Source organism: Salmo trutta, chromosome 28 (genome assembly GCF_901001165.1).
Source record: "Salmo trutta chromosome 28, fSalTru1.1, whole genome shotgun sequence".
In the NCBI taxonomy this organism is placed as follows: Eukaryota; Metazoa; Chordata; class Actinopteri; order Salmoniformes; family Salmonidae; genus Salmo; species Salmo trutta.
The window spans coordinates 6,000,132-6,021,630 of NC_042984.1; the positions used below are offsets into that span (position 1 = coordinate 6,000,132).

At 45.0% G+C, this 21,499-nt stretch overlaps 1 protein-coding gene across 1 annotated transcript; it reads left to right on the forward strand.

Moving 5' to 3' along the window:
* The first annotated feature begins 442 nt into the window (after window positions 1-442).
* Window positions 443-15,585, forward strand: spsb1 (splA/ryanodine receptor domain and SOCS box containing 1). Its single transcript, XM_029718382.1, has 3 exons — window positions 443-710; window positions 6,853-7,745; window positions 11,628-15,585. Exons 2-3 carry the CDS (start codon window positions 7,052-7,054, stop codon window positions 11,753-11,755), a joined length of 822 nt encoding a protein of 273 aa, XP_029574242.1. The 5' UTR covers window positions 443-710; window positions 6,853-7,051; the 3' UTR covers window positions 11,756-15,585.
* The last annotated feature ends 5,914 nt before the right edge of the window (window positions 15,586-21,499 follow it).

Sequence of the window (21,499 nt, forward strand, 5' to 3'; positions counted from 1 at the left end):
CTTTACCTCGATTTGGCAGTCTCGTTTATAGTTCTTTATGATAGCCACGTAAGCAGCATATTAACATTTCATTTGTTGGGGGGTAAATATAGGCAAATATATTGACAAGACAACCTTGTCTGAGAGAGATTTACATGGTTCTAAAAACGTCACGCCAAGGTAAGCCTACACGAAAAACAGACCTTATTTTAAGTGTTTCTAAAATCCACCATGGGAAAAATGAATGGTGGATAAACGATTGGAAATCTCCTTGTTTAATTCCCTGTTTGACCACTAGGTTTTATGGGTATTATGACACCTCCACTGTGGGACTCTATTGAGGGCTTCCACCATTTTAATGTAGTAAACTGGTTCGGAATTCCAACTTAATTGTCTGATTCTCTTCAAACGGTAAAAAAAATTTAAAAAAGGTTTTGCTGCGAAAGCGAGTGTTTGTTATTAGATAAATCCGTGTAGTTCCTCCTCCCTCCCGGTTTGGTTCCTGATGAATTTACCCCAGCAGAGCATCTGGGCGCTGTTGGACCACGTGACTGGTTAGGACAGCCGTGGTTTTACCTAATTCACATCCAACCCTAAACGGGAAAGAGGATAAAAGCAACAGCAATGCGATGGTGCTGGAGTTTTGTTTCAATCGCAAAACCTCGCTTTTCAAATCCTCTGCAGGTGCTATTGGTTGAACAAAAACAAAACACTTAAGTTGCCAAGCGAAGGTGAGTTTTATTTAGTTCGTGTTTTTAGAGATTTTGTTTTCGGTTTTACTTATGCTGTTTTCATGTCTAGGTCGCTAATTGGCATTCAATGTTTTTAGTCGCAAACAACAAAACATGTCGTGAGAGAAGTTGATAACTTAACAAGTATCAAATTAATTTATTTTCAACAATGAATGTACTTTTCTTTTTTGTTGACACACTTCCTCTGTTAGAGCTACAAAGTCACTGCAGTACCTTCACCTTGCTGGGTGCTAGAGACACGTTCACACATGGGACTCAAGTGTCATAGTTTACTTCCAACCGGGGTGAATGTTACGGTATACCGACTAGCCAGGAGCAGACGGACACCGGAATCCCACTAACTAGACGTTCATTATTCTCCGGTTAAACCGCGGCTCTGCCACGACCAGGACAGCGCTGCCGGTGTGAGATATGTCTCGGAAAACCTTTCTCAATCCAGGGGATGGCAGTGTGCTCTAATTATCCCGAAAAACAAATAGAGAAGAGTATAAATGGTGCTAGTTTGTCCTCTACATACTAGGTTAGCTAATGGTATAACAGCCTGTTGAATTCCATGACAATGTGACACTTAGTGTTGGGGGTGAGAAGCTACCGGAAGTGTAGTCGAACCCAATGGGTTGCTATAACATTAGTTAGCCTAGCATACTGACAAACTATCAGGCATTTAAAAAAACTAGGAGTATTTTTAATCTTCTCGATTTGCCAGTTGGGATAATTAGGATTTCACTGCCCTGGGTTGAGGTACGTTTTCAGAGCCATATCTCTTTCCGGCTCAGAGCTTTACTGATGGTGATTTATCATTTATCCAACTACAAAATAAAATTAAACATGTAGTTGGATTCTGGCTACTGCCTAGCTGACAATTTAACTCGTGTTTTGAATGAGTTAATTACATGGAGATAGTTATAAACCACACTGTAAAACACATGGGTTTTTTTTACAGTAATTTACAGGCAGCCAATTACCTGGAGATTACTGTAATAATTAGTACAGTATGTTACCAGGAATTCCAAAGAAACGTTGGTTTAACAGTACATTACTGTAAAGTTTATGGTATTCTGTCAAAGTTTCTTTAGAATTTATGGTAGCATACTAAACATTTTATTTTTGTTACAGAAAGTTACAATAAAAACGATAGTTTTTTTTCAACAGTGCATGTTTCCATCCAGTATTTATGTGAGAAGTTCTGCTGTACAATATTTAAAAGCAACAATTTTATAAATGTTGACCGTTTGTTTGTTCGACAGTGGCATCTATTTATTTTGGTCATTTTAACTATGCAATGAATTGAAGTGGAAACAATTTTTTTGTGCAATTGTTGATTTAGAATAACCACCATTTTGAGTTTAAATTTGCAGTCATGCATTGCTATGTTGTGTGGTCCTCCCACTGCGACTTGGAAAGAGCATGCGCAGTTTAGGCTACAGGGTGGTGAAAGTGCAAGGTGATATAGCTTGATGCTCTTTTCCAATAAAGTCAAGGGTCTTCATTTGTATGCTAGTGACACGATGATTGGTGCTTAGCTGCCAATTAACACATAAAAATGTTCTTTCTCTAATCCATCTCATCATAAAGTGTTAGACTGGACGGGTTAGTTTATCAGCAAACTATTGGCTAGAGAGCATGCGTGAACCAGATTGGGCAAGTTTGACTTTTATTGCCACAGTTGGTGTGACAACTATTGATAGACTGGAAAATGCAATGGAAATGCATTAAACTCATGTTTATTTGGGACATAGCTTAAGCGCAAAACTGTCTTGGTGTACAGTATGTCATCACACACAGCCTTTTATCTGCAACAAAGCAATTCTGGTGTGGAAAGACTCATATCTTTTTCATGTTTGATAATATTCACATGAAAATCTGAAGCAAAGATATTGCTCCACATTGAATAAAGCTTTCTACACCCACGTATCTATCTATCTATACCTGGGACTTCCCAAGCAGGTTCAACCTGCTTATTGTAGTTGGCTTCTTTCATTTTTTTGTCTCTTTGTACTCTAATAGCTACCCATGATTCAGAAACTGGAGGTAGATGGGAGCGTGAAATTGCCACGACGTCTACATAGTTCATGTTTTGGCCTAAATGTGGACTTGATCAACGCACGAGAGATGAGATGCGGACTTGGTCAACGCGAGAGACTAGTGTTCCTTTGGCTCAGCTAAATCCTTTTAGTCCCCTTCACATCTCAATCAGCTCCTTACTAAACCCAGGGGCCCAGAAACCCCAACAAGCCCAGCTGCAGGGTTATTACACCAAGACACTCCACCTCCCCTCGCATTCATTTATGGATGGTATGAATAGGGACGGTTACGAACACGTTGAATAAACAATCAAATAGGTCATTTTCAACACCTGTCCTTCTTCAACCTAAGACCAAAAATGTAAAGAATTACTTTAAAGTTTCTGCTATTTGGCGGACCACCATCGAAGGGTAGTACAAACCAACTGTCACTGCGGTTGAGGCTGGTTGGACGTACTGCCGTATTCTCTAAAACAACCTTGGAGGTGGCTTATGGTAGAGAAATGAACATTCAATTCTCTGGCAACAGCTCTGGTGGACATTTCTGCAGTTGGCATGCCAATTATACACTCCCTCAGCTTGGGACACCTGTGGCGTTTGTGCGACAACACTGCATATTTTAGTGGCCTTCTATTGCCCCCAGCACAAGGTGCACCTGTGTAATGATCATGCTGTTTAATCAGCTTCTTGATATGCCACACCTGTCAGGTGGATGGATTATCTTGGCAAAGGAGAAATGCTCACTAATAGGGATGTAAACATATTTGTGCGCACAATTTGAGAGAAATACAAATTTTGTTTGTATGGAACATTTCTGTGATCTTTTATTTGAGCTCATGAAACATGGGACCAACACTTTACATGTTGCGTTTAAACTAAAAAAAAAAAATTTTTTTTTTTTTGTGCATTTCTACTTTAATCCCACGTTTATGAAGTGTTTGGTTTGAAATTCAGTACTTCAGCACAGCGGTGGTGGTTCTTCTGAGAAAGAAGAATGAATGGTTAAGTTTGCATCCCAAATTTCCTATATAGAGCACTACTATTTTATAGGGCTCTGGTCAAAAGTAGTGCACTACATGGGGGGGGGGGGGTGACATTAAGTCTCCAGCACAGTGTGCAAATTTAACATGTTTCATACTCCCTGTCCTGAGGCCCTGAAGGCTGGACAGGCATTGAGCGGGATGATTGATTAAACCAGGCTGTGATTGTGAACGCCTCTCTATTTAGTGCCCTACTTTTGACCAGGACTCGTTACAGCGCTGGTCAAAAGTAGGGCTCTATGTAAGGAAAAGGGTGCCGTTTGAGCCATGTGGCCACCCGCTGCAGGGCTATTCTTCCTCTGTTTTGGCCATCACTGAGGAGACATGACCCACTTAAAATAGTTGTTTACTTGCATTAGAAAAAGAGCCAAAACACTTCTCAATGAACTCTTGTCTACAATTAAATTAGTCGGGCCTTTCCCTTCTCAGCAGCAGCTTGCACAGTTTAGTTTCTGATGCCATAGCTCCCTGGCTGCCTGTAGCTCCCTGGCTGTGTGACGGTGGCAGCACAGTTCCCTGTATATAATTACTTCCCTGTGTGTGATGACAGCACAGTTCCCTGGCTGTGTGATGACAGCACAGTTCCCTGGCTGTGTCTATAGTTCCCTGTGTGTAATTAGTTTCCTGTGCGTCTTCATGACGACCTAGCAACATGGACAGAAATAGATTCAATCAAAGCTGCCGATGGGGAAATGACATCTGAGGTGTTCCAGTAAAGTGAATCATTTTGTTCATGGGACTTCCTGTAAGACGTTCTGAACTCACGGCAACAAACAAAACAAATGTTGCAAAAAGCATTGTTTTGAAAGATGTTGTTAGTTATGAGTGCGTTATGTTCCAAGCTATGCCAGCTGTTATTCCATACGATTACAGCGTTTGAGTCAGTCAAGAAATCCTCCTATTCATTCATTAAAAAGTAAGTGCTTATGTGAGTTACCTGTGTGTGTGTGTGTGTGTGTGTGTGTGTGTGTTACCTGTGTGTGTGTGTGTGTGTGTGTGTTACCTGTGTGTGTGTGTGTGTGTGTGTGTTACCTGTGTGTGTGTGTGTGTGTGTGTGTTACGTGTGTGTGTGTGTGTGTGTGTGTTACCTGTGTGTGTGTGTGTTACCTGTGTGTGTGTGTGTGTTACCTGTGTGTGTGTGTGTGTGTGTGTTACCTGTGTGTGTGTGTGTTACCTGTGTGTGTGTGTGTGTGTGTTACCTGTGTGTGTGTGTGTGTGTGTTACCTGTGTGTGTGTGTGTGTGTGTGTTACCTGTGTGTGTGTTACCTGTGTGTGTGTGTGTGTTACCTGTGTGTGTGTTACCTGTGTGTGTGTGTGTGTTACCTGTGTGTGTGTGTGTGTTACCTGTGTGTGTGTGTGTGTTACCTGTGTGTGTGTGTGTTACCTGTGTGTGTGTGTGTGTTACCTGTGTGTGTGTTACCTGTGTGTGTGTGTGTGTTACCTGTGTGTGTGTGTTACCTGTGTGTGTGTGTTACCTGTGTGTGTGTGTTACCTGTGTGTGTGTGTGTGTTACCTGTGTGTGTGTGTGTGTGTTACCTGTGTGTGTGTGTGAGTTACCTGTGTGTGTGTGTGAGTTACCTGTGTGTGTGTGTGTGTGTGTTACCTGTGTGTGTGTGAGTTACCTGTGTGTGTGTGTGTGTGTGAGTTACCTGTGTGTGAACATGGTGTCCATCTAGTCCTACACACTGCATTGTATGGTTGAATTTCTCAGTGCATCAGGCTTTCACTTAGGACTTGGGGCAAAGTCAGTAGGGGATTTGTAGCGCTGTCCAGTAGTAGTCGGTCAGTGTAGCCAGACCAGTAGCCTTGTGTTATCCTACCCTTGAAAACAACAGACAGTAAGTGTGTTTTTATATTTTTAAGACCAAAGTTTTGATTGCTTTTCCTGTTAACTGTACAATAGTGAACAGCTAGCCCCGACCAGGCGACTGTGGTGGCTGGCCCCGACCAGGCGGCTGTGGTGGCTGGCCCCGACCAGGCGGCTGTATAATAGGAAACGACTCTGGCTTTCTTATTTCCTGTTTGTGGGCATAGTTTTAGTTTGTCTGAATATTTATGTTTACTGCAGAGATGGGGAAACCAGGCTTTAGCAGCTGTCTGGCCCTCTGTCTGTTTACACTAGCAGAGCCTCAGTTGCAAATAATGCGGTAATGTTTTTGCCACTCGCTGTATGTGAAACCACAAATATTCGTTGGTTTACACACCCAGTCTTCCCTTGTTGTCTGTCTTGAAGGCTGTGTCAGTTGTTTTTGAGTCATAAAACATTCAATCGGGTTCAGCTAATTCAATTCTCTTCGTATCACAAATGGCTGACCGTTGAGCTCAGTTGTACTTTTATGCACCGTTATTGAGTTAGTTAGGCCTACTATGCCTTTCCAGGAGGGGCATTTCTTTCGGCAATGAGCTATGACGTTGCCCTCAACCTTTCTTCAAGCATTTCTTGGAATAATTGTCACGGAAATGTTCAAAATTATCTGAAGACATGATTTCATAAAGCCTTAATGTGTTCCGTGGACACCAGTATCCCATGAGTTGAGGACACTTGGTCCCGTATCCACTATAGCTTCTCGGAGTAGGAGTGCAGATCTAGGATCTGACCACACAATCTTACTCATTATGAACGAAAAAGGCTAAACTGATCCTAGAACAGCACTTTTTTTTTGGATACGGGCCTTGATTTAGGATCCATCTTAGCCTTTTTTAAAAATCATTATAATGATATGGATGAGGGGGAGACCTGATCCTGGATCAGTAATATTGCTTTGTGAATATATCCCTGAAGTTGTTTGCTCTGATTTTTAAACAGCATGATCATTACACAGGTGCACCTTGTGCTGGGGGATAATAAAAGACCACTAAAATGTGCAGTTTTGTCACACAATGCCTCAGATGTCTCAAGTTTTGAGGGAGCATGCAATTAGCATGCTGACTAAAGGAATGCCCAGGCTCTTACCAACTGAGTAACACAGGACCATATTATAGTGATTTAGGAAGCAGGGTACTGTGGTGTAATGCTGAATGTTCTACCTCTCTTCTCCTTTCCCCATCTCTTTGCAGGCGGGATTGAACCAGCAGCTGGCCTGAACCTGTTAACCGGCAACCAGTAGCAGGGGCACCAATCCAGCCTCCTGATTGGCTGTGGAGAGGAGGGGGAAACTAACAATCAACTGATTTCATTTGCTCCCCCCATTTTTTAATTTTTACTTTTTTTGGAGGGGGAGGAGCAGGAGGACTTGGGCTCACGTCCCAGAAGAGCATGGGGCAAAGCGTCCCTGGAGGCATAAAGACTATTGACATGAGGGACCCGGCGTTCAGGCCTCTGAAGCTGGAGTTGGCAGCTCTGGACCACGCCAAGCCCTCCAGGCTGGATCTGCTGCTGGACATGCCCCCTGCTGGACAGGAGGTCCAGATGCAGCACTCGTGGAACAACAACGACCGATCGCTCAACATTTTTGTCAAGGACGACAACAAACTGGTCTTCCATCGGCACCCCGTGGCTCAGAGCACGGATGCCATCCGGGCCTGTATCGGCTACACCCGGGGACTCCACGTCTGGGAGATCAGCTGGGCCATGAGACAGAGGGGAACGCACGCCGTTGTTGGCGTGGCGACAGGAGACGCGCCGTTACATTCCGTAGGCTACACGACCCTGGTGGGTAATAACCACGAGTCCTGGGGCTGGGACCTGGGACGGAATAAACTTCACCACGATGGGAAGAACCAGCCCAGTAAGGCATACCCTTCGTTCCTGGAGCCGGATGAGACGTTTCTAGTCCCCGACTCATTCCTGGTAGTGTTGGACATGGACGAGGGGACTCTGAGCTATATAGTGGACGGACAGTACCTTGGGGTGGCTTTCAGAGGACTCAAAGGGAGGAAGCTGTACCCTGTCGTCAGTGCTGTGTGGGGGCACTGTGAAATACGAATCCGGTACATCAATGGACTCGATCGTAAGTATATTTTAAGGGGTTCAGGGTTGGCTTTCGTCTTTGCTCTGAGACTAGGGCTGCACCGTTTGGACAAAGTATCTAATTACCAAGTTCTTTGGCCAGATATTGCGATTATGAATTAAGGACCTAATTTTAGAAATCTGTGCGAGATGGAATCTTGTATTTCCTGTCCGGCTTGTGATCTTCTAGAAACTGATTGTCACATGCGCTGAATACAACAGGTGTAGACCTGACCGTGACATGCTTCCTTACAACTAGATGGGTACCAGTTTAAGTCACCTTTATTTAACCAGGTACCAGTTTGAGAAAAAAAAGGTTTATTTTTATTTATTTTTTTAAATCACCTTTTATTTAACCAGGTAGGCCAGTTGAGAACTGTGACCTGGCCAAGATAAAGCAAAGCAGTGCGACAAAAACAAGAACAGAGTTACACATGGAATAAACGCACAGTCAATAACACAATAGATAAATCTATGTACAGTGTGTGCAAATGTAGAAGAGTAGGGAGGTAAGGCAATAAATAGGCCATCTTTGGCTATGTGATAGGCGATAATCCTCAGTGATTTCTATGTCTATCGGGATGTTTTGTCAAAGGGGTGTCACACTTAAAACGCATCGGCAATCAATGCCTTTTAACATTGGTGGCTGAAGTGTGATTGGCCGACATGCCATGCAGAGTTAGAGAGCCCGCTTGTGATTGGTCAGCATCTTCTTGTGCATGTAGGAAGTTATATGTATATTACACATGTCAATATCACAATTTGGATCTGAATTGGATTAATCGTGCAGCTCTACCAGAGACATTGGTTTAGACTTTCTAAACGCCATAGGAGTCTCATGGGCCAGTAGGGCGCTGTGGTGCTCTGCGGGGCTCTGCGGTGCTCTGCAGTGTCTGCGGTGCTCTGCAGTGTCTGCGGTGCTCTGCAGTGTCTGCGGTGCTCTGCGGTGCTCTGCGGTGCTCTGCGGTGCTCTGCGGTGCTCTGCGGTGCTCTGCGGTGCTCTGCGGTGCTCTGCGGTGCTCTGCGGTGCCTGTAGTGCCTGCGGTGCCCTGTAGTGCCTGTGGTGTCTGCGGTGCCCTGTGGTGTCTGTAGTGCCTGCGGTGCTCTGTAGTGTCTAGTGCCTGCGGTGCTCTGCAGTGCTCTGCGGTGCTCTGCGGTGCTCTGCGGTGCTCTGCGGTGCTCTGTGGTGTCTGTAGTGCCTGTAGTGTTCTGCGGTGCCTGTAGTGTCTGTAGTGTCTGCGGTGCTCTGTAGTGTCTGTGGTGCTCTGTGGTGCTCTGTAGTGTCTGCGGTGCTCTGTGGTGCTCTGTGGTGCTCTGTAGTGCCTGCGGTGCCCTGTGGTGCCTGTAGTGTCTGCGGTGCTCTGTAGTGTCTGTGGTGCTCTGTAGTGTCTGCGGTGCTCTGTGGTGCTCTGTGGTGCTCTGTAGTGCCTGCGGTGCCCTGTGGTGCCCTGTAGTGTCTGCGGTGCCCTGTAGTGTCTGCGGTGCCCTGCGGTGCCCTGTGGTGCCTGCGGTGCCCTGTGGTGCCTGCGGTGCCCTGTGGTGCCTGCGGTTGCCTGTGGTGCCTGCGGTTGCCTGTGGTGCCTGCGGTTGCCTGTGGTGCCTGCGGTTGCCTGTGGTGCCTGCGGTTGCCTGTGGTGCCTGCGGTTGCCTGTGGTGCCTGCGGTTGCCTGTGGTGCCTGCGGGGCTCTGTGGTGCCTGCGGGGCTCTGTGGTGCCTGCGGGGCTCTGTGGTGCCTGCGGTTGCCTGTGGTGCCTGCGGGGCTCTGTGGTGCCTGCGGGGCTCTGTGGTGCCTGCGGGGCTCTGTGGTGCCTGCGGGGCTCTGTGGTGCCTGCGGGGCTCTGTGGTGCCTGCGGGGCTCTGTGGTGCTCTGCGGTGCTCTGTAGTGCCTGCGGTGCTCTGCGGTGCTCTGTAGTGCCTGCGGTGCTCTGCGGTGCTCTGTAGTGCCTGCGGTGCTCTGTAGTGCCTGCGGTGCTCTGTAGGGCGCTGTCAGCACTACACAAGATTTTTGGAAGGTTCAGATAGAAACCTGCTATGTAGATCAAACATGCCTCTCTGACATGCAGTAGGATAAGGAATAATGTTGGCTCTGTTCATGACTGTTTTGATCTGTAACGTTAGGGTTATACTGCTCGTGTTCCTAGCTATCCCATGAACACTTCCTCCTGGGGAACTTTAGCAGCTCGGTCTGGTCTTTCGTTGTACAGACATGACGTGATTCATAACTACATCATAGACACAATTTTTGGCCTGCGTCCCTAATGACTCCCTATGTAGTGCACTACTTTTGATAGGGCTCTGGTCAAAAGTAGTGCACTATATAGGGTGCCATTTGTTTGGGACGTACACACAATTGCAGTGTTTTATTGATGTAATGAACTTGAGCGTTACTGTACATTCAAAGGTTGGGCCGTATTTAAAAAAAATAAAATAAATTACTGCACACCAAAGTTACACCAGAAGAGCATTGAGGCTTTCTTGCCTGTTCCCAGATCAGTTTGTGCTCTCTTGCCAATTCCTATAGTTACTGTTTTTAATGTGTTGGTTTGTGTTGCCTTGCCAACGCCTATCTGGGACCAGGCTAGAACGAACTACGTTTAGGCTTGCCTGTTCCCAGATCTGTTTGTGCTGTTCTCTCAAACTGGAGCTTGTCAATTCAGCAAGACAGCCTGGTCCCAGATCTGTTTAGGCTAACAGAGCCATTGATCCTAACTATTATCCTGGACAGTTGGGCACTATGTGATAAGGTGCAACCGGCATCGTGATGACATCACTTGATCTCTCTGACCTATGCCCCAGAGACGACGGTAAATTAATAACTAAACAAACCTGTTGATCACTTTTTATTTTTTTTTCTCTTCTACCATCTTGGCTGTGCTGCCTCGTCTCGGGCTTGGCTGTGCTGCCTCGTCTCGGGCTTGGCTGTGCTGCCTCGTCTCGGGCTTGGCTGTGCTGCCTCGTCTCGGGCTTGGCTGTGCTGCCTCGTCTCGGGCTTGGCTGTGCTGCCTCGTCTCGGGCTTGGCTGTGCTGCCTCGTCTCGGGCTTGGCTGTGCTGCCTCGTCTCGGGCTTTGGGTAGCATTGTCTGCAGTAAGGTGTCATGAGAATGATCCCTTAAAAGAATCACTGATCTGACAGAAGTAGAATGGTGTACTGTAAGCAAGCTTTCCATTGCATTGCTTTCACGATTATGTCATGTCAGAAGCGTGGAAGGAAGCATGCATTTCAAGAGTATTCAAACCGTTTTCACCGTGCAAATCTCTGGCTCCTAGATTCCCCCTCTAGTTTAGATATCTAGGAGCCCCCTCTCTAGTTTAGATATCTAGGAGCCCCCTCTCTAGTTTAGATATCTAGGAGACGTGTTAACCCCCTCTCTAGTTTAGATATCTAGGAGCCAGGGACATGTTAACCCCCTCTCTAGTTTAGATAACAAAGCATTGTGGCTTTTGAAGGGTGAAACAAGCCTCCGTGGACAAAAACAAAACACGATGCTTGACAAGTGTAGAAATGACTCCCGCTGGACTGACTGGCTGGCCCTCATGACTGCTCCTCTCGGGGTAATGTGATTTCTGATGAGAAAATGTTTATCAAAACATGTTGTTGTACTGGAGCGATTCACTCCGTGTACACTAATATGAATAACCTCACTAGTAAATGTTCAACAAAACAACAGGACAGTTATGATTGGACATGGGGGGGTCTCTCTCTGTCTCTCTCTCTGTCTCTCTGTCTCTGTCTCTCTGTCTCTGTCTCTCTGTCTCTGTCTCTCTCTCTCTGTCTCTCTCTCTGTCTCTCTCTCTGTCTCTCTCTCTGTCTCTCTCTGATATTTAAGGTAAACTAAATGTGAAAGTATTGCTGTACTCTAAGTTTCTCTCCCTCTCTCCTCAGCTGAGCCTCTCCCTCTGCTGGACCTGTGTCGGCGCTCTGTGAGGGTAGCTCTGGGCAGAGAACGACTGAGTGGGATCCATGGTCTGCCTCTACCAGCCTCTCTCAAGAATTACCTTCTCTACCAATGACCCCGGGACCCTCAGCACCACATAGAACATGCCTCCGATCTGTCGGCTGCCCCCGCCGGCCTCAACCAGGAACTACCAAGAGGCTGTCCTGTCCCCTCTCACAATATACACTGTCACTGTCAGCCTCTGTCCCTAATCAACTACTACCAATTACAACTCAAGGGACTGTCCTGTCCCCTCACTAGGGACTGTCTTGTCCATTCACAACCCTCATCTTGTATGCTGAGCACAGGCTCAGAACCACAGCCCACCCTTACCGGCCTCGATCAAGAACTACCGAGGGAGGGACTGGGTCTGGGACTCACTTACAGCATGTCTCTCCCCTGACTGTCCCGTCTGTGCCCTCCAGTACATACCCGGAGCCCTTCTCACCCTCGCTCACCGTCTTTGTGATCGTTCCCACTGAGGGTAAACTAACCAGCTCAACAACCCAACATCACTCCAGCTTCTGTGCTTCATCTGCATCACTAATCCTCCCAACCCAGCCCTCAGGGCTCATTAGTACTAATCACATTACACCACAGAGGTGAGAAGAACGGCGTTGTGTGATGCTTGGCGTGTTCAGGAAGCTATAGAGACAGTGGTTGGTGTTCGGTCGGGTCTTTAGGTTTTTAATAATCGGCGCATACAATGAACACCCGCCAAATGCGGCAAGATTTAGGTATTGGCGGGTGGTCAATTTGCAGGCCTCTACAGTGCCAGTGTTTTAAATTCACCAATAAAAAAAAATAGTCAAGTATGCACATGTTAGAAGAATACTGCAATAGCGGTTTTCAAAGTATTTCTGTTTTGTTTCGTAGCTGCTAATTGTACTAATAAATACTAATCCTATGAGCCACCTGGAGCAGCAACACTGCCTGGCAGGGGAGCTGAGCTCACTGTTCTATATCCCACCTGGAGCAGCAACACTGCCTGGCAGGGGAGCCGAGCTAACGTTCTATATCTCACCTGGAGCAGCAGCACTGCCTGGCAGGGGAGCCGAGCTCACGTTCTATATCCCACCTGGAGCAGCAACACTGTCTGGCAGGGGAGCTGAGCTCACGTTCCATATCCCACCTGGAGCAGCAACACTGCCTGGCAGGGGAGCTCAGCTCACGTTCTATATCCCACCTGGAGCAGCAACACTGCCTGGCAGGGGAGCTGAGCTCACGTTCTATATCCCACCTGGAGCAGCAACACTGCCTGGCAGGGGAGCTGAGCTCACTGTTCTATATCCCACCTGGAGCAGCAACACTGCCTGGCAGGGGAGCTGAGCTCACTGTTCTATATCCCACCTGGAGCAGCAACACTGCCTGGCAGGGGAGCTGAGCTCACTGTTCTATATCCCACCTGGAGCAGCAACACTGCCTGGCAGGGGAGCTGAGCTCACTGAGTGAAGTGCTGATAGATTCATGCTCACAGGCATGAACGTTGGTCTAATTTACTCAAGTCTACAAAGTGGGACTTTGTCCCCGTGTTTCTTGGCTATTTAAATTGTTTTGTTCACAAGATCGGTTGTTTTTCAACGTTCGTTTTGAGTCTGCTGCTTCAATGGATGGCAAAGAAACTCCCTAGTCAGAGCCCAAATCTCTCTCTCTCTCACACACACACACACACACACACACACGACAGAATGTGAGTGGCCCCGTTACCGCGGTAACTTCCCGCCCTTAAAGGGGGCAACTGAACATTTTGTCTCAGATATTTTGATTTAAGACTGAGGTCACCATTTTTTTTATTTATTAAATTGTACTTCTTACTAACACATTTCTTGTTTTAGAAACATTACAAAGCATGATCATCAGTTTTTTGTTGTTGTAATTATGGCCAAAATATTTCAGCTGGTTAAAGAATTTGAGTGGCTGGGTGATTTTTGTTTCTACCTACAACAATGACTGCTGGACCAAAAAAAAACATTTTAGGCCCCGTTTTATAACCCAGTTTTTATGGCTTCCTTGAATCATATACTGGGACATCCACGGCTGTGACGGACTTGACATGCAGACAGGACTTTATTCAGGTCTCTGCTGTTCCTGAGAACCACCATATAAAAACGTAAGTTGGTGTCCTGTCTGTCCGTGTTGAAGTGCGATGAGTTTGACGCTATGTCAGTCTGTTTTGACTGCTACACCTTGTGATTTACTTTTCTCTCCTTTTTGTTTTCAGTTTGGCTTTGATTTTTAAATTTCAATCACGTGATGGCTGTATGACATGTCCTGTTGGAATCAAACCTGTCACTCCCTAAGTTCATTGGCAGGGCGGTTGTGTGGTAGAATAGATTCGTTTTTTAATTTTATTTTATGATCCCCATTGAAGTGCTGAGTTTCTTAAATAATTCTTTTCCGAACACTAACACTTTCTGACCACAAGGTGTCGCCATTTCTCATGTCTTTACAATTCCCTTTGTCGGTGGTACATAATAATAATAATAATATGCTGTTTAGCACTCTTTTATCCAAAGCGACTTAGTCATGCGTGAATACATTTTACGTATGGGTGTACCCGGGAATTGAACCCATTACCCTGTCGTTACAAGCACCATGCTATACCAACGAAGCTACAGAGGACCACCATGAAATAGGGCTCCTTTATATACTTGTTGTGAGATTTCCTTAACGGTTTTATGAAGTTAGTTACTGTTCACCATCCTCACTCTCATCAATGGAAGGTGGTTGACCTCTCCGGGGTGGGTGGGGGGGATTTAGCCCTGTGAGTGACCTCTACAGTGGGGGTGGTTAGCCGTGTGTGTGTGCCCTCTACAGAGGGAGAGGGGGATTTAGCCCAGTGTGTTAAACTGCAGTGCTATCTGCTAGGCCCGGTAGGCTGGACAGACCAGAACTGACCTCCTAATATTGATGAGGTGATGGAACACAAGTTCTCCTGGAAGCGCCACTATTACTACCACCGTTTATATCTCAAGGTGACCCTTACCCCCCCCCCCCCCCCCCCTACTCTGACCCTTTTAAAAGGGATAGTTCAACCAAATTACATATTTAGTTCCCAATCATTCTAGTGCAATACACGCTTGGGGTTAGTTTACATAGCCTCCCCTTGTCCCTAGAATGCGTATAGCGTAAGGAATCAAAGATGTTTTAGTATTTTCAATGAACAATCCCTTTAACACTACTCTGCTGCACTCAGGGTTTCTTTCTGCCTAGCTGTTTTATGTACTGTTTGGGGACGACAGATTTAAGACTTTATTTTATTGGAGAGCTTTTTATATATAAACTGAAAGATGACATCGCTGGGATCATTTTGTAGCTGCCCATCAAGCCAAATGTCCATGTTCATGATTTCTCTTCCTGCTTTGGGATCCATACATAGTGTTTAATGTATTTAGAGGACTTGTTTGGGTAGAGGGATCGGGGATGGTGACATTTGACTGTGTGTGTGTGTGGGGGGCTTTCATTGGATGGTATGGGGTCTTTTAATTAGTTAGCTATAGTTTGTTTTAGTTGGAAAGTATAGGTTCAAATGGCACCCTATTCCCAACATGGTGCCCTACTTTTGACAAGGGTCCATAGGGCTCTGGTCAATAGTGCACTGAATAGGGTGCCATTTGGGATGTACAATGGTGAAGTAATAATGGAGACAAGCCAATCCACACGTGCTGCTGCAACGTGATGCCAAGAGGGTACAAATTGACAGCATATTGTCAAATGAGATTTATTTATTTTTTCCATTTGAGTAATTTTTAAATGTCCAGATATGGTCCAAGTTTGACATTGTGTCTTGACTATGCTGCGCCGATTTTGTTTTTATTACCATCTCACTTGCAACCGCTTGTTCTGTTTGTGTTCCTTGATGAAATGGTTTGTTACTATATATAATAAAAGTTTATTTCAAATGTATATGTTTTGTGCTGTAATTGACTTTTTTTTTTTTGTTCTGTATGATTTTAATTGGCGCTCAAAGTATCAACAAGGTAGCAGGAGCAAGTGGAAATGGAACTGAATTGTATGATATTTCAACCTCCGTTTTGCTGTGATCATAGGTTTGATTCCCGCTGGGGCCACCCAAACGAAAAGTATCTACATTATTTACATTTACATTTAAGTCATTTAGCAGACGCTCTTATCCAGAGCGACTTACAAATTATCTAAAGGCTTCTGATTTAGTAGGAAATGGGAGCTCCACCGGCATTTTCCTTATCTAGCTTTCAGGGGACGCCAAAGAACAGATATCTTACTGCACCAACAACCTTATGACTGTTTAGTTAAATCACAAAAGTCAAACAACCTCTTATTATTAAACCCCAAAGTGAAAGGCTTAGTGTAGCGGATTTGTGTGTGTGTGTGTGTGTGATCATAATAAAGACCTTTGTATCAATACAGATATCCACTCAAAATTGCTTACTGCAAACAAAAATGTGAACGTCTACTACGTCTATGGAAAAGTCAACAAACAAGTTTTTTTTTTTTTTTTTTTTTTTTTAAACTGATCAGTCAGCAGATTTCACTGCCAAACAACCCAATTATCACGTGGTTGAATGAATTACTTCTGTCTGTACTCCCATAGGATATGAACCTTGATACCATGTAAAGTAGTACTTTAGGTAATTTGTTTAATCAATCCGTATCGTCGATAAATCACTTGGACAAAACATGTAACCATGACGACACACACCCGCATGAATGCACCTGTAACCATGTAAGAAGAGTCCCGATTTTTAAAGGTGTTAAGAAATGCTGTTGGCGATCTCACTCGTAAGAGAATGATCGATGCCTCCAATAGCCAAAAGGCTGTATTCTCATGGGCAGCACCATTTTAGGGATTCCACCATTTTTTTTTTTTTTATGTAGTCAACTGAGTGGGACTTCTAACTTCATTGGCTGATCCTTCCTGGTGACCCTGTTGGAGTCATGCCCAACTGGGGTCATCATGAGGAATCGGGCCAATCAGGAAGAAGAAAATGTACCATTTCAAAATAGAGAGAGAGTTGAGGCTGTCGCAGGTAGTTGACCTCGCATCATTTCACAAAGGACTCCTCTACGTTTGTATCCCTGCGATGAGCTTCGTCCCCTCTGACACAGATTACTATAGCAGAGTCATCAGAGAAGTTCTGTCTGTTCATTTTGTGTGTGTGTGAAGTCATTTGTGTTAACAGGAAAGGTTTATTTCCCCTTAGTAAGAATGTGAGTTATCCAGTGACATACCGTTTTTTTTCTTACACATCCAGAACTGGGTCCAAACGCAATTCGGAATCTTTCAAATACGTCAAGCATTTGCTTTATCCTGTCTGGAGTGGCAGCTGGCTTTTCTGTTGGTGCCAGTTCAACAGACAAGCTCAATAAAGTAGAGAGAAAGTACACTGCTCAAAAAAATAAAGGGAACACTTAAACAACACAATGTAACTCCAAGTCAATCACACTTCTGTGAAATCAAACTGTCCACTTAGGAAGCAACACTGATTGACAATACATTTTACATGCTGTTGTGCAAATGGAATAGACAACAGGTGGAAATTATAGGCAATTAGCAAGACACCCCCAATAAAGGAGTGGTTCTGCAGGTGGGGAGCACAGACCACTTCTCAGTTCCTATGCTTCCTGGCTGATGTTTTGGTCACTTTTGAATGCTGGCGGTGCTTTCACTCTAGTGGTAGCATGAGACGGAGTCTACAACCCACACAAGTGGCTCAGGTAGTGCAGCTCATCCAGGATGGCACATCAATGCGAGCTGTGGCAAGAAGGTTTGCTGTGTCTGTCAGCGTAGTGTCCAGAGCATGGAGGCGCTACCAGGAGACAGGCCAGTACATCAGGAGACGTGGAGGAGGCCGTAGGAGGGCAACAACCCAGCAGCAGGACCGCTACCTCCGCCTTTGTGCAAGGAGGAGCAGGAGAAGCACTGCCAGAGCCCTGCAAAATGACCTCCAGCAGGCCACAAATGTGCATGTGTCTGCTCAAACGGTCAGAAACAGACTCCATGAGGGTGGTATGAGGGCCCGACGTCCACAGGTGGGGTTTGTGCTTACAGCCCAACACCGTGCAGGACGTTTGGCATTTGCCAGATAACACCAAGATTGGCAAATTCGCCACCGGCGCCCTGTGCTCTTCACAGATGAAAGCAGGTTCACACTGAGCACGTGACAGAGTCTGGAGACGCCGTGGAGAACGTTCTGCTGCCTGAAACATCCTCCAGCATGACCGGTTTGGCGGTGGGTCAGTCATGGTGTAGGGTGGCATTTCTTTGGAGGGCCGCACAGCCCTCCATGTGCTCGCCAGAGGTAGCCTGACTGCCATTAGGTACCGAGATGAGATCCTCAGACCCCTTGTGAGACCATATGCTGGTGCGGTTGGCCCTGGGTTCCTCCTAATGCAAGACAATGCTAGACCTCATGTGGCTGGAGTGTGTCAGCAGTTCCTGCAAGAGGAAGGCATTGATGCTATGGACTGGCCCGCCCGTTCCCCAGACCTGAATCCAATTGAGCACATCTGGGACATCATGTCTCGCTCCATCCACTAACGCCATGTTGCACCACAGACTGTCCAGGAGTTGGCGGATGCTTTAGTCCAGGTCTGGGAGGAGATCCCTCAGGAGAACATCCGTCACCTCATCAGGAGCATGCCCAGGCGTTGTAGGGAGGTCATACATGGAGGCTTCACACACTACTGAGCCTCATTTTGACTTGTTTTAAGGACATTACATCAAAGTTGGATCAGCCTGAAGTGTGGTTTTCCACTTTAATTTTGAGTGTGACTCCAAATCCAGACCTCCATGGGTTGATAAATTGGATTTCCATTGATTATTTTTGTGTGATTTTGTTGTCAGCACATTCAACTATGTAAAGAAAAAAGTATTTAAATAGATTATTTCTTTCATTCAGATCTAGGATGTGTTGTTTAAGTGTTCCCTTTATTTTTTTGAGCAGTATATTTCAAAATGATTTCCAATAGTGCCTGGGTTCCCGTCAGGGAAATAGAGACCAGAGTTCTTCCGGGTCACGTCACACGGACCTCCGACGACAACAAACAGAACACAGGCAATAATACATCTGCATAGACGCCCGCTCCCAGTCACACATACCAAGACAAGGAGAGGATAAATGGACATGTGGTTTTACTAAATTAGCACTTTATAGTAAGAAAAATAAACTACACAATGTTATTTTTGCAACTATTGTATTTCAATTATCCTCATTGCAGTTTTGATTGTTTGCCATTCTGAATCAAGCAGTTTTACAAAGGACAAAGCAAATAGCTGTCACCCATGTGTACCCTCATGGTCTCTGCTGTGGGTTAGTTATAATAATTTATAGGCCATTTAGCACCTGTTTTTCAAAGTGACCTACAGTAATGCATGCACACATTTTCTAATGGGTGGCCCCAGCAGGAACTGAACATGCGCTCCTGGCGTTGCAAGTGCAATGGTCTACCAACTGCACCACACAGGACAGCATGCTAGGGGTTGTTTGACTGGTTTTTAAATTCTGATGTTCTACCAGGGGGATTCTGATGTTCTACCAGGGGGATTCTGATGTTCTACCAGGGGGATTCTGATGTTCTATCAGGGGGATTCTGATGTTCTACCAGGGGGATTCTGATGTTCTACCAGGGCGATTCTGATGTTCTACCAGGGGGATTCTGATGTTCTATCAGGGGGATTCTGATGTTCTACCAGGGGGATTCTGATGTTCTACCAGGGGGATTCTGATGTTCTACCAGGCCTGCTGACTAAATGTCCTTTCAATTCTTAGAGTACCTTGGGGGGGTAAGGTCAATGATTGTGCTGAAGGGTAGGGGTTAAGGGACTTGGATTGTGCTGAAGGGTAGGGGGTAAGGGACTTGGATTGGAATTTTGAATTGGGCACTTGCCATATGATTTCTCTGAAGTGTGGTCACCAGGTTTAGTGACCAGGTGTGGACATACAGCTCTATGGATTTAAAGCTAGCCTTGTGTGGTCTGTCCACGAGTTTAAACACTGTATGCATCAAGACCTCCTTTTGCTAACCCCTCTGGGTTGTTCCATTTGATTTCAATCCCTTTTTGACCTCACCTCCTTTTGATTTGAATGAAACTATCTATACATATTTGCCCTTGGTAGAAGTAGTTAGAGAATAACTGTTCAGACCTGAATGCCAAAATATTTCGGAGAGGTGCTCACTCAGAGTTGACTTTTTCTTCATCACTGGAAGAGCTAATGGTTAAGTTTGATATGAAAACGTTTTCAAACAGGGTTGTCAAACTATTTGATAATTCCTTGATTATTATAATTTTTAATAAAAATGTATTTTTACCTTTAACATCAGTTTTCTAAAAACGCATAAAATCTTTATGTACTCACTTAGTACACTGGCTAAGTGAAAGTAACATGTTATAAGGTATATAACCCTTTATAATTATTTCCACCTGCCCAGTTCTTTCTTATCAGTAACCTGGACTAAATGAAGGGCAGGATAGGGCATCAGATGCACTCCTTTGGGTTGGATAAATTATGTATCTCTCTCCGTGGTCAACTGTTCTGTCAAACAATTGGTCAATCTTCTTGCCATAAATAAATAGAGGCCCCCACTTGAGTCGTTGACAGACCTCTCGACGTCACGGTCAACTCCCCCGACCAGCCCCTATGACGTAAATTTGATTCTTCAGAATTTGATTACCGTTCTCCTAGCAGCGTCATCGCCGATTTATTTTCAACATAAGAGTCCCCTTGCAAAGAAACACTGAACTGGAAATATCATTTTTTTTGTTTTGTTTCGCTTTGCACTACAGTGCAATACAACTGTTTTTCACAGCACTGAAACAACCTTTGAAAGAAATAAATGGATAATTTGACATATCTTCATTTTAATAGTCTACTATTTATATCAGCATTTCTTTCGAAAGTTTACGCAAATACTGTTATGTTGAAAGCGTTTTGTGTATGCTATGGTAACAGTGTAGAAATGCAAATGTGTTATTAGACATACTCAATAGAGTGTGCAAAACTTCAATGGGTCTCTTGTGCTGGGCAAAGGGTTCAATACAGAGTGCTGGTGAGTCCTTAAAGGCTCTGCATGGTCATTTACTGCCATGCAGCCTTTGCAGACGTCAGGCCTTTCATACTTCTTGTGCTTAGCGGAGCAAAGCTATTGTGAAATAAGTTGTCAAGGAAGTAAGTTTGTGTTTATACAGGATGTACTGCCACCACCTACCGTCAACCAATCATGTCAATGCAAAGCTTTCCCGATTCCCCCGAGCAGTCCCAGCCCTCCGCATCGTTGAACAATTTGAGAGGCACACGGCAATGCAGTACGACGCTTGATTTGGCCTCTGCATGCCTCTGGAGGCTCCACAATCGTGTCACAACCTCCATAGGAAGCCTCCGACCACATTTTCGGATCAAGCGTAAATTGGCTTTAACTCCACCCACTTTATACACTGCAATGCAATACACGGTATATGGGGTACTTGTTGACTCCCATGGGGTACTTATTGACTCCCGTCCCCCTCCAAAACAAACCATATTCGGTTACTGAAGACTACTGGGTATTTTCCCCTCTACAGTCCAATATTCTCAACATACCAATGTCAACATATTTGTTCATTATTTGTCTTTAAAAAAAATATATGTTTTCAAAAACCATATTTTATATTTGTTTTCAGAAATTACTTATTGAATTTTTATGTTGGCACAATAAAAGTGACCATTGATTAAAATTCAATATATTTTTTAAATGGGTTATCCAGATTGCAATTTTGTTTTCTCCAAATGCAGGCTATTATTTTGAAGGTTTCTTCGTTACCATACGCAACTGACGTCATCGTTTGTGCTGCTGTCAGAAC

Bases quoted from the DNA above. Each gene is read 5' to 3' on its own strand.
- spsb1 (XM_029718382.1), top strand. From the start codon at position 7,052: ATGGGGCAAAGCGTCCCTGGAGGCATAAAGACTATTGACATGAGGGAC. The intron at 7,746-11,627 runs GTAAGTATATTT...CTCTCTCCTCAG, and splicing joins GTACATCAATGGACTCGATC to CTGAGCCTCTCCCTCTGCTG.